General features: G+C 41.5%; 2 protein-coding genes across 2 annotated transcripts; one reads left to right on the forward strand and one right to left on the reverse strand.

Moving 5' to 3' along the window:
- Nucleotides 1–1508: 1508 nt before the first annotated feature.
- On the reverse strand, nt 1509–4807 carry LOC135476852 (mannan endo-1,4-beta-mannosidase-like). Its single transcript, XM_064756996.1, has 3 exons — nt 4671–4807; nt 3057–3308; nt 1509–2521 (listed from the first exon to the last, which is right to left on the reverse strand). The coding sequence occupies exon 3, from the start codon at nt 2468–2470 to the stop codon at nt 1526–1528; it is 945 nt and encodes a 314-aa protein (XP_064613066.1). The 5' UTR covers nt 2471–2521; nt 3057–3308; nt 4671–4807; the 3' UTR covers nt 1509–1525.
- Nucleotides 4808–13133: 8326 nt separating this feature from the next.
- LOC135477017 (mannan endo-1,4-beta-mannosidase-like) lies at nt 13134–13709 on the forward strand. The gene has a single exon (XM_064757164.1). The coding sequence runs from the start codon at nt 13134–13136 to the stop codon at nt 13707–13709; it is 576 nt and encodes a 191-aa protein (XP_064613234.1).

Raw genomic sequence — 13709 nt, forward strand, 5'->3', positions numbered from 1 at the left:
TAAACCTGATTTCTGGTCTTTGATCGCCAAGATTTAATTTACATCTTTAGTTGTCTGGTAAAATCTTTTTCAAAGACAAAATGTCGTCATACAATGACACAAAAGACCTACTTTGCCTCGTATTTTTACAAGCCTATGCACTGCGAACTTTTCTACGTTAAACTTGGACATCTTGTACTGGTGCATGGAAGACATGTTGTCTTCAGCAAAACGACTTGAAACTTCACTGGCTGCTTAAACAGGCCCGCTATTGCCGTCAACGGATTTTTGTCAGGAGAAATTAAACAAAGCATGGACTGAACCACAAATACGTCTTATTCTCATACACAGACGTCCCACTTCCCGTCTGTCTACTTATTGTTCGTCAGATACTGGTATCAGTTAAAACATCATAACTGTTTTTCTGTGACATACTGACAGTTTTCTTGTATACACGAGCACGGGAACTGGTGTTTATGTGGAAAATGGTCCTTACCGTTAGGGTCCGTATGGTCTTTTTGTATGGTCTTTTTGTTCGTGTGTTCCTGCGTCACAGAATACAAGAGTGTGGTCAAGGACGGTGCGGCATTTACCCTCACCAGAGAAAGACGGCGCGTTCCTTAACGTGTGAGAAGTGATCAAATCACTAGAACGGCCATAGAGACGATTTCTTGGCATATTTTGAGGCTTCGCGATCAAATGACGAACACGTCATGACAGCGATTAACAATGACCGGAGCCCTTCTTAAGAGCACATATATATAAAAAAAATAGAGCATATATAGAGTAAAACCAGAGAAGTGACGGCAGTGTGATGGTTGACAATTGATAACTCGTATACCTGTGAAATCCAGCCTCTTTGTACATTTACCTGTGTCACTTTTATATTCCGGCTCTTCATGTAACTGTATACGTTTTAACAGTGGCGGCGTACACGCCCCATAACATACCAAGGCCTGAATTTGTTTTTTTTTTAAATTCAGTGATATTTGCTGCAATTAATTTGACCTCACTAGTCTAGAATTACCCAAAATGCTATGTTGTCATTACGTTCAATATACAGTGACATTAACGATGCAAAAGTACAAGGCCTCGGGGATATTTAGTGCACCGGAAGAATCCTGGATGATATAGGACTACAGTATAATAGAATACAGCACATAACAGTAAAACCAAAGCAGTGACAACAGTATAATAGCTCTCAAATGATCATACATATCCGGTAAAATCTGGGCTTTTTTCAATTTACTTCAGTATAAACACTTTTTTTCTTTACGAGACGCAAAAAAATTCTTGTCTGGGCAAGATTTTTCATTACAAAGCTTTCTTATTTAAGCAAGATCTTAGCTTTGTCAGAAGACAAAGTTGTTGTTCGATGGAATGGTCACCATCTATGCATCTCCACTTACTACCTTCATCAGACGTGTGCTGTTAACTTTCCATGATAAGGCCAATACCGCATTTCGCAACATACCCGAACAAATTTAACAAGAAGAATTCGAATAAGAGAAAAACAACAAGAAGTGAACAGGTTTATTAGATCGCCTCAAGTGTACATGTTCGGCATAGTTTTAGAGAAGACAGTGACAGGGTCGTGGTAAAAGGTCATGAAGTTGGACTCGGCCGGATGGTTATGGTAAGGAAGGAACAATTCACATTTACCGTTGTCAAAGCAATGATTGCTCCAGGTTGCCATGTAGGCCAGTCTTCGGGAGGCCGGGCGACTGGTCACACCAACACCTTTTATCGGGTTCAGCAGGCGATCATTGAGATAATTATGGTGTTTGCTGAGACCGTTGTGTTGCAATCCGAATTCCGTAATGGCGGGGATTTTACCGCGTTTCTCTGCCTCCAGGACTAATTCGGACAACCTGTCTGCGAAGTTCTGCAGACGACTCGGATCGTCGATGTTGTAGTAATCATCCACACCCCAGACATCGACGTAGTCGTCACCCGGGTAAGTGTCCATGTAGGACGTAACGAAACTGCCTTTAGTGTTCAGGTTGGCGTAGCCCGCGTTGGGAGAGTAGGCGTAGAGAAAGTTGTGGACGCCTTTGATGTCGCGGAGGTAGTGGACAGTGTGTTGCCAGATCTTCTTGAAGTCATCCGCGGTGTTTTTGGCAGCGTTGTTTTGCCCCCACCAGAACCACCCGCCATTGTTCTCATGGAATGGTCGGTAGATGATGGGAATAAGATTTCCATCGGATCCTTTCATAGTCTTGGCGATTTCTGCGACTTTGTCCAGCATCCCCTGGAACTTGGCGGCGTGGTCTCCCCCCGGCAAGAGGCGTTTGAGGGCGTGGACGGTGTCTCCGTGGGAGTTAGAAATCCAGGCGTTGGATCCAGTGAGGGGATTGCCCCAATGGTTTGTGATAGTGACCACCATCCCTCGGTCGTACGCGTACTTGGCTAATGTCCTCAGCACTGTCATGTGATCATCACCCGTGTCTGACCAATCAAAGCCGATCACGGCTGGGTATTCCCCACACATCTGCTTGATGTCGCACAGCTCGTCCTTGTCGCCATTCGTGGCTTGTTGTTTCTGGGAGGGAAAAATAACCAGGTTTGAAAGAGATGCATCTTTATTCTTAATTCGGAACTACCCATTATTTCTGAAAATTACAAATTTTCTGTCCCTCTATATAATGTCGACATTTTTTCTTCTTCTTTTATATCAATGCACCTAGATAATTTTCCCGCTCTGTCACTTAGCGTTTGAAGTAAAGTCTTGGTGTTGTATTGCACAAGTGATCTGATCCTTATTTATAAATAATAAATTTGACTGAGAACGACATTTTTCTTTGGGAAACTTGTCTGGGAAGAATTTGTAGGCCTAGGAGGGACTTGACATTGGTCTGGGAAAGATTTGACATTAGCATGGGAAAGATTTGACAATGGCCTGGGAAGGATTTGACAATGGCCTGGAAAAAATTTGACTTTGGTCTGGGAAGAATTTGACTTTGGTATGGGAGGGATTAAACACTGGTCTGAGATGGATTTGACATCGGATTGGGAGGGATTTGACATTGGTCTCGGAGGGGTTTGACATTGGCCTGAGTACTTCATCGTCCTCTCACCCAGTATATCCAGCCTTTCGTGTTTCCAGGACCGTAATTAGGTTTCACTAAGTAAGGAGAATGCCCGCCTCCAGCCCCCAGCCATGTTGCCTCATGTTGACCGAACAGGATCTTGTTAGGGTCTTTACCAATCTCCTGTAGTTTACTGAATAAATGGGCAGTCCGCGAAGTGGCTCGGTGGGTCCCACGGGCCCCGTGCGGGCCACCCCAAATAATGCGACCCAACAACGAATACCCAAATCACCGACATGTCTGCAATGAAAGAATGGCATTTTTTATCGCAATTTTTTCGTTATAAACCAAAAATAATGAAAATATTATTTTTCTTATTGCCCCTGAGAAAAGTTTTCACACATTCGCAAGTTTTTATTCTTTGATGTTGGTGTTTCTGTTGTTACGGTTACCAACTTATTTACTTTGACCACGATCTTACTGTTCTCAAATTGAGTGAGTGTGTGAGTGAGTGCTTGGGGTTTACTCAAATTGAGACTTGGTCACATAAGATTTTGGATATTGATGTGAAACACTGTTGCTAAAATTATGTTATGTCTGGTGAGACAGCCGTTTATCAGGCAATCACGTATTCACGGCTTTGTGCCACGAGATTTCTTTCGAAATCATACGTTTTGGCCTCAATCTGTGAATTAACATAAAAAGAACCGTAATGAAAAAGGCGCCACAAAGAGTAAAATTTTTAAAAATAATTAAGTACAAAAGAGCGCAATAACTTATGATAAAAGTTTCGATTTGAGCTTCGATAAATTGTCCCAAATATGAATATCCCATGCATATAATTTTATCTTGTGTATAAGTTCAAACAGTAAAATCTAAGGTACATGTTGTGTTTAAGGAAATCCAGCTGAATGTGAGTTTAGTCCATTGTATTGTCCATGAATGCCCAGTGAGGTGTATCCCAGGGGTCCCATCATCTTTGTGCTAGTCATATTAAAATTTAATTCCATTTTAACTCCTTGTACACAATTTCTTTTTAAACTTTAAAAGATCTGCGAGCAAACCAAATTGCTAGTAACGAGTGACCAGAGACACCGCCATGAAAGGCAGAAAAGAGTCATTTATTTATTTATATGATTAGTGTTTTACGCCGTACTCAAGAATATTTGACTTGTAGAACGGCGGCCAGCATTGTGTTAAGAGGAAACTTACGACCATCCGCAGGTTGCTGACAGACCTTCCCACTTACGGCCGCAGAGGAAGCCAGCATTAGCTGGACTTGAACTCACAGCGACCGCAATGGTGGGAGGCTTCTGAGCATCAATATTCTAGATTTACTTATCTCCTCGATATTTTAAACGCCATACCCAACGACGTTTGACTTTTACAATTTGAGATCAGATGTATGTGACATAAACTGGAGTACTCGGAAGAAACGAAATTTAAATGCTTGAAATTATCTTGTTGTAATAATGAGGGAGTACGTGTATTTGGCGCAATATTTAATTGTTTACATGGAGAATTACTTCTTCATTTTTATCATTGGAACCATTTATAATAACAGGAATCTGAAATAGTATATAAATCTTAAATTGTTTAACTCAGAGTCTGTGGCCACCATTCCATAGCTAATAAAACGAAATCCCACCATGTAGGACTTACCTGTCTCCTGCGTAACCTAAAACCTTTTTCCACCTAAATACACTTTTTCTCTACCTCTAAAAACAGCAGGTCTATATATATGCGCTTGTTTGCCTGAATAGCTGCATTCAGAACGAGGTTCACGACACCCTCAAATCCCCAGATGTGACACCGGACCATCCGGTTGGTTCGCACAACCAAATAAAAGATTGCTGTGGCGATAAAGTCGATAGTATTCAAAGACGCGAAAATATCATATCTGTATTTGAGATATTGAATATCTGTGGTTATTATATAGCGGTTACAACCAAATTCAAAAACCACTGGGAAATACGTGTTTTTGAATCTGGATTTGTGGACTGAAATACGATTGGAATTTCAAGTGTATGAAAATAGGCCTAACAGTGCTTTCATTAGATCGAGACTACACAGGGCACCATGATTTTCTTCATTCAAGAGGCTTTATATACCGGAGATTTTTGGCGAAAGATCACACATCCATTCGATTTGTTGCCCACATTTTAGAATGCTAATCCAATAATACTCCAATAATAATCACCTTGATACAATATCAGCCTCGTCTATGCCGTGTTACCGTCGAAAACGGAGAATAAAGTCCATAAAACTTTTTAAACTTTAAAATAATTTTAATACTATGAATATTACATGTACTAGTGTGATATTTATACTGAAAGGTCTGCCAGCAACCTGGTTGTGGGTTTTCCCCAGGCTGTGCCCAGTGTCCTCTCACCATAATGCTGGCCGCCGTCGTATAAGTGAAATATTCTTTAGTACGGCGTAAAACAGCAATCAAATAAATAAATAAAATATCCTGAAAGGCAATATTTTGAGCTGTAATCTATGTAAACACAGAATCTCCGGTATAGCCTCTTTAATATCTAATATTTATCCAGTCCTAATTTGTACTGGCCTCGGGCAGTAGCCGAGATGGGCGTTGTTCATTTGTGGATCACTTGAATATCTTCCATCAATATGGCATACTGTTAATTTGATCTCACTTGGGGGGCGGGGGGGGGGGTAGGGGGGGGAGAAAATCTGTATCTCCTGTTAAGAAAGCTCGCAAGCTACTTGCCAAAAAGTCGGTGATTTGCCATAGACATTTCCACTTTATCTATCAGTATTGCGTTTATCCGGTTTCGTGACTAACTCCCTGAGCTGGATCTATAAATCATTCTGGTAAATTGTCTTGGTGGAATTCTGACAACAGAACATTGTAAATCTATACGTTCAAACAGACATTCGTATACCAGCCATCAACCAATAAGGACGTTCCAGGTCAATTATCGCAAAACGACTTTCAACACAAACCATCTAAAAACTAAGAAAGAACATAAAGTACGGAATTAGAAAGAAATCATACAAAGAGCATCAATCAGCAATTTTCAGTGATGTTGGAAAGAAGTAAGACGTGTTCTATACGAATAAGTTAGCCATATAGTGGAAATATGTATCTCAGTTACGCTTTGATTGCAATTATTCATATCTCCAACCTGGCGATGGAATTCAACAGGATGAATATACGACATCTAACTTCAGGTTAAACGGAACCAGTGCATACTGACATTCCAAACTCTTGAATACCAACATGTAGAACGTTAAGAAGGCTCATTTGTTTTTGTTTTTATCATTCCACCACATCATCCAGAAAATCCCATTTTTACCTAGAAACAGACCTAACCCACCATATATATTTGGAATATTGCCAAAGTAAACCGAAGTCTACCAATTTACATCTTATTATTTATTTATTTACTTGGTGTTAAAAGTTTCTTACTCAAGAATTTTTCGCTTCTACGAAGGAGGTCAGGACTGTGGGTGTCGTTAGGTACCTGACAAACCTTCTGACTTAAAGCCACAACCAAAGGGCCGTGTGATTAACGTGCCTGACTTTCCATCGCTGGGGACACACCAGGTATAAGTTCAACCCGAATTCGGACAGGCAATTTTGGATTCCCAGTGGTTATAGGGGCTTTGATAAGAATGACTTGGACGTTTGTGCCGTCTTTCGTTTACTTTTGAACAATTTGTCTTCCACCAATACCATGTACATCACACGTGAGAAAGTTTGTTGGTAACTTCCCCGAAGGTCTGTGGTTTTACACAGGGGTTTCCTCTATCTATGATCCTGATCGTCATTGTATAATGAAAAATTCTTGAGAATGGCTTTAAGCAACAATCACCTAACCCAAATAAACTGTTTGCAAACGGTTTCCATCTTCTGCTGGACAGTGAACTAGACAGCTAAGGATCATATAATCGTCTAGTTACCTTCTAAGTTTAGGTCTTCAGCAACCTGCGGATGGTTTCCCCCCCGGGCTCTGCCCGGTTTCCTCACACCATAATGCTGGCCGCCATCGTATAAGGGAAATATTCTTGAGTACGGCGTAAAACACCAATCAAACAAACAAACAAAATCTAAGTCTAGGTTGAGTACGGCGTAAACATCAATCAAATAAACAATCTGGGTTAAATGAATCGGTTAAGCTTCTATTTCTATTTCTAAGTTAGTGTGATGTCATTTTAACTCCTGTGGCGAGAAAACTGTTGATAGTAGCTGAAAATGACCTAGTCCACAGCATATTGACAATATGGTGTAAATGACAAATTTCTAGCTATCTTAGTAGCATATTCAGTCAAATTATTATATGTGTTTTTTTTTTTTAAATCTGAAAACAGTAGAAACAAAATGCAAAAGCAGAATCCCGAATCACCGGAAAGAAATTCACCAGAATGCATCAAAGTTATATCATAATCAAAACTTTCTATGACGTCATGTATTCCACCAATGGCAAGCTCCTACGTTTTTAAAGGACCTGTTACGGTAAGGCGGTGAATAGGCCCCAGAGAGGGGCGATAAGAAAGAGCAAATTTCAAAATACCAGCACAATTCTGCAAATGTCCCAATCAGAAGTGTAAAACTTCACCGAAACACCCACAGAAATTATTTGGCAATAGAAGAGATGGTTCCCTAGTAATAGTCCGCCACAAATGCATGCACTCTCGGTTAAAAAGGCCAATTTTTAGCTGAAGTGAGGCATCATGTTTTTCGTCTACTGTACGAAGATCGACGTTAACCAGAAAAATACTTTTACTGAAACTTTCACGAGTGTATTTCTCTGTGTTGTCAAAGTTTCGTTAAATGCTTGTCTTCATATGCAAGACATAAACTTTACAATGTATTCAGTTTTTGTCATATTTTGGCACGCTTAAAATCATTATTTCCGCCATTGTTTATTAGAAAGCCTTCATAGTACAGCGAATTAACGAAGTCGCTTTGGGGAACAGGTAGCACTTTGATAAAAAGTTCATTTCCTAGTCTTTCTGATTTATTTTTGCGTGAGTGAATTGGAAAACTTAATGAAAATTAAAAATAATTATGATATGGTAAGCTGTAACATGTGGTAAACTACTCGTCCATATGAGAATCCTGCTTGATACTCGTCTATCATTGATTTGTCATGCAATGTGTAATAAATGAATGAATATTACGGCTTATCGCCTCATCGCTGTGTGTAAATCGGTGAATATTATAGCTTAAAGCCTAATTGCTATGTGTAAATGAATGAATACTATGGCTTAACAACTCATCGCTGTGTAAATGAATGAATGTTGTGGCTTAACACCTCATCGCTATGTGTAAATCGGTGAATATTATAGCTTAAGCCTAATTGCTATGTGTAAATGAATGAATACTATGGCTTAACACCTCATCGCTGTGTAAATGAATGAATGTTGTGGCTTAACACCTCATCGCTATGTGTAAATGAATGAATATTATAGCTTAAAGCCTCATTGCTATCTGTAAATGAATGAATGTTGTGGCTTAACACCTCATCGCTGTGTAAATGAATGAATGTTGTAGCTTAACGCCTTATCGCTATGTGTAAATGAATGAATATTATGGCTTCACGCCTCATCGCTATATCTAATATGTAGCGTAATTATTTATTTGAAAGCTACATTTGTTACATATGTATTATATGGTTGGTGGTTAATGCCGAACATGAGAACTTTAAGAAAGTTCTCATTTTTGGTAACAATAATTTTCCCCACCCAACAGAGTCTACCACAGACAGATATATGTTGGTGTAACAAACAGGTCAACCTTTTCCGTTTATACATCGTTAACACGGACATCGACTGGTTTCATTGTATGTTTGGAACTACAAGTCGCACGCTTGCCTGATAACAGGAAAAGAGGAGGAAAAGTGAACTGACAAAAGAAGTGGTTTTACGAAGGCCTCAGCAGACGTCAATCACAGCTATATATAGCCAGTTTAGCGTCCTGAGGTGCAAAATTTCTTGCAATGGGGCCGATTCCCCCCTTACCATACATGGTCCGTTTTATGTCTTCTTCAGGTTCTATGTAACGAGTACACCATGTAAAATTTTAGAGGGGATCCGTCCATTGGTTCTTGACAAGAAGCTGCTTAAAGATTTTCCTTGAAATCAAATATGGCCGCCACCCTAAGTAAAGAACCTAGAAGATCAAACTTCAAAACCGTAGAAGATAACATTCGCCACAATTCTGCTGCCAAATTTCAGATAGTTGCGATTTGCAGTTTTATGGGAAAAGGGCAAAAAGCACTGTCCGAGAGGAATTTTTTAATCGTCCTAGCGAAAACAGCAGGCTCCAGGATTTTAGTCTGGAAGCCTAACAAATATATACTAACGTACAACTAGCCCCTAAGTCCCGTTTTTAAACCTACGGCTGTCTAACGTATATAGATTGTGATGGCGATGCCTATTAGTATATGTACATTTCTGTGTGAAGATTTAACGATGTCACATCTGCCTATCTCCGAATGGCCTATGGCATGCAGCCTTTCAACCTCTTTCCAAATATATGTTATCAGTTTATGTAGTCCTTGAACAAGGTCGTTAGCAATTTTTGCTGAGGTGATACCTGTGATTCTTTGGCTCAAAAATAAAATAGAGAATCCTTCGAAGAGACAGGTAAGAAAGACTGGGGAGGAATAGCTTTGACATTTGTCCATGTCGCCAACTGCCAATCAAACAGCAGCAGGCGCCAAACATGGACGCGACTGTCTGCACGTGTATCAGAATGATAAGGCTAAAGGAAAACTATTCGGCGCTTTACATAGCTAAAGTGTTACGGATAATTTTGTCCTCAGTGCACATTGTAGGAATGTTGGTTGTAGAAATGATATTTTTGTAGTTTTCATCCTACAAACACACGCTACAAATCGAATGATTCCTGTTTTAGCATATTTCTACTATCTTAGTCATTCCTAGGCCATCTTAGTCAGGGAAGAACGTTTCTAACAACTCCAGCAGCTCAAGGCCGGCGTCTAGGCCATTTGACAAAATCGTCTCTAATTTCCACCAACTCCAGTAGCTCAAGGCCGGCGTCTAGGCCATTTGACAAAATCCTCTGTAATTTCCATAAAACTTGCCCATTAACTTTGTAGTAATGATATAATCGACCAGCACGTATTGTTCACATTAATGTATATTAACAAATGTAGCGAAGATGGTGCAAATTAGATTATCAGATATATATCTAAAGGGAACAGAATTTCTGTAAATATCTGGTTTGGTGTGTCGACAGAAAATATCATCCTGTTTACATTTTTTAAAATTTAATTAATTTGGAAGTTTTAGAAATTTTTTAATAGTGGTTTTTAAATTTCCCTAGTTATTATCTTCTGGAATATTCTCTTTATCGACTGATCATTTCATAATGTTTAAACATTTCTCTAATGGTATGCAAAAGCTAGAGCATTACGCGACGTCAAACATGTTGCGTGTAGGGGTTTCATCTGTGACGTATTTGGTCTACCCATTGTGACATCGCGCTGTTGAAGCTGCAGTGGAATGTCCAGCGTCATTGAAATGACGTAATACGTCCCACTTCAGACCTCTGCTGGTATCCCATTGACATCAAATGTCTGTTTTAATCTCTGTCCACACAGTTTTATAACACTTTTCTTTCAGTATTCCCTACCGCTAATTGCCCAGTCAGTATTCCCTACCGCTAACTGCCCAGTCAGTATTTACCACCCCAATTGCCCAGTCAGCATTTACCACTCCAATTGCCCGGTCAGTATTTACCACCCCAATTGCCCAGTCAATATTCCCTACCCCCAATTGCCCAGTCAGTATTCCCTACCCCCAACTGCCTAGTCAGTATTCCCTACCCCCAATTGCCCGGTCTGTATTTCCTACCCCCAATTGCCCAGTCTGTATTCCTCACCCCAATTGCCCAGTCAGTATTCCTCACCCCCAATTGCCCAGTCTGTATTCCTCACCCCCAAATGCCCAGTCTGTATTCCTCACCCCCAATTGCCAAGTCAGTATTCCCTACCCCCAATTGCCCGGTCTGTATTCCCTACCCCCAACTGCCCAGTCAGTATTCCTCACCCCCAATTGCCCGGTCAGTATTCCCTACCCCCAATTGCCCAGTCTGTATTCCCCACCCCTAATAGCCCAGTCAGTATTCCCCACGTGCTAAGCGCATCCAATTTTATCTTCTATTATCTACAAATCTAAGACTATAATTCACATGTCAGATTTTGACTAAGACCAAAAAAACTGCTTGTGTAAAATCAGTCATTGATACACGTTGATGCCGTTCGTGGTTTGGTCATCCGAGTTAGAAATGGAATGAGCCAATTCAAAACTTCTTCAGAGAACAATTTATTGCGTTTGTGATGATGAGTGAAAAAATCCCGGTGAGACTGCACTCTTAGATTTTAATTTCAGACATGTACCTTGCGTGGGCGGTCTTTGTTGGTATTACATTGTTTGGGGTCGCCCACTCGGGGCCCGTGGATCACCGTGTCACGTCGTTGACGAACCATTTGTTCAGCAAACTAGAACAGGTTGGCAAAGACCCGAATAAGATCTTATTTGGTCAACAAGATGCCACTTCCCTGGGAGCTGGGGAGGACACCCCCCATACATCGTTAAACCTAACAATGGTCCAGGAAACACCACAGGCTGGATTTATTCGGTAAGATAACCACAGAAACATCAGGCATAAAGGAAATGTCATGCTTCTGAAAACAATAACAGAAACAGTTGAGTATGTCACTATACCGAGTTTAATTTACAACAACACGTATACCACAAACACCCACCCTACACACACCTACACACACCTACACAACAAACCCCATATAACACACACCTACACAACACACACCCATACAACACACACCTACACAACAAACACCCATACAACACACAACCATGCAAGAAACACCCATAAAACACACACCTGCACAACAAACACCATGCAACACACAGTCATACAAGAAACACCCATAAAACACACACCTGCACAACAAACACCTACACAACACACACCCACACAACACACACAACAAACACCCGTACAACACACACCCATACAACAATACCTACACAACAAACGCCCACACAACACACACCTGCACAACAAACACCCATACAACACACACCTACACAACAAACACCCATACAACACAGACCAACACAACACTTACACAACAAACCCCATACAACACACACCTACACAACAAACACCCATACAACACACACCTACACAACAAACACCCATACAACACACAACCATACAACACACGCACAACACACACCCACACAACACACAACTACACACCTACACAACAAACACCATGCAACACACAGTCATACAAGAAACACCCATAAAACACACACCTGCACAACAAACACCTACACAACACACACCCACACAACACACACAACAAACACCCGTACAACACACACCCATACAACAATACCTACACAACAAACGCCCACGCAACACACACCTGCACAACAAACACCCATACAACACACACCTACACAACAAACACCCATACAACACAGACCAACACAACACTTACACAGCAAACACCCATACAACACACACCCATACAACGATACCTACACAACAAACACCCATATAACACACACCTACACAACAAACAATCATACAACAAACACCCACACAACAACACCCAATGTGACATAATAGGCATACCTGATTTAATTGTTTTCTTATTTGGGGAAGAGCAGCAGAGTCCGCAAATAGCAACGGAGTCATGTGATTCGAAAGTGACGGTTGGCGAAGTTTTGATGCTACCTGAGTGGAAGCGTCGCCCATATATGTGTTATTGACGTTGGATGATAGGTTTTCCTGAACATTTCCATCTCGTTTTCCAGAAACAACAAGCCACTAGCGGTTATGAAGACGAATTGGGTGACGTCAAGCAGATGTGCGGGGCGATACCCGGCCGTCCTGGGTCTGGACTGGGCACATTCCACTGCTGATCGCAACACGGTGCTGAGGACACTATCTAGGCACGCCTATGACCGAGGAATGGTGATCACCACCACGAACCATTGGGATAACCCCCTGACCGGCGCCAACGCCTGGATCGAAAACTCTCACGGGGACTCTTGCCGGGGGGAGACCACGCCGCCAAGTTCTAGGGAATGCTGGACAAAGTCGCAGAAATCGCCAAGACTCTGAAAGGATCCGATGGAAATCTTATTCCCATCATCTACCGACCATTCCATGAGAACAATCGCGCTTGTTTCTGGTGGGGGCAAACCAATGCCGCCAAAAACACCGCGGATGACTTCAAGAAGATCTGGCAACACACTGTCCACTACCTCCGCGACATCAAAGGCGTCCACAACTTTCTCTACGCCTACTCTCCCAACGCGGGCTACGCCAACCTGAACACTAAAGGCAGTTTCGTTACGTCCTACATGGACACTTACCCGGGTGACGACTACGTCGATGTCTGGGGTGTGGATGATTACTACAACATCGACGATCCGAGTCGTCTGCAGAACTTCGCAGACAGGTTGTCCGAATTAGTCCTGGAGGCAGAGAAACGCGGTAAAATCCCCGCCATTACGGAATTCGGATTGCAAAACAACGGTCTCGACAAGGATAACAACTTCCTCATGGATCGCCTCTTGAATCCAATCAAAGGTGTCTGTGTGACCAGTCGTCCGGCCTCCCGCAGACTAGCCTACATGTTAGCCTGGGCCAATCACTGA

The sequence above is a fragment of the Liolophura sinensis genome, chromosome 10 (assembly GCF_032854445.1).
Source record: "Liolophura sinensis isolate JHLJ2023 chromosome 10, CUHK_Ljap_v2, whole genome shotgun sequence".
Taxonomy (NCBI): Eukaryota; Metazoa; Mollusca; class Polyplacophora; order Chitonida; family Chitonidae; genus Liolophura; species Liolophura sinensis.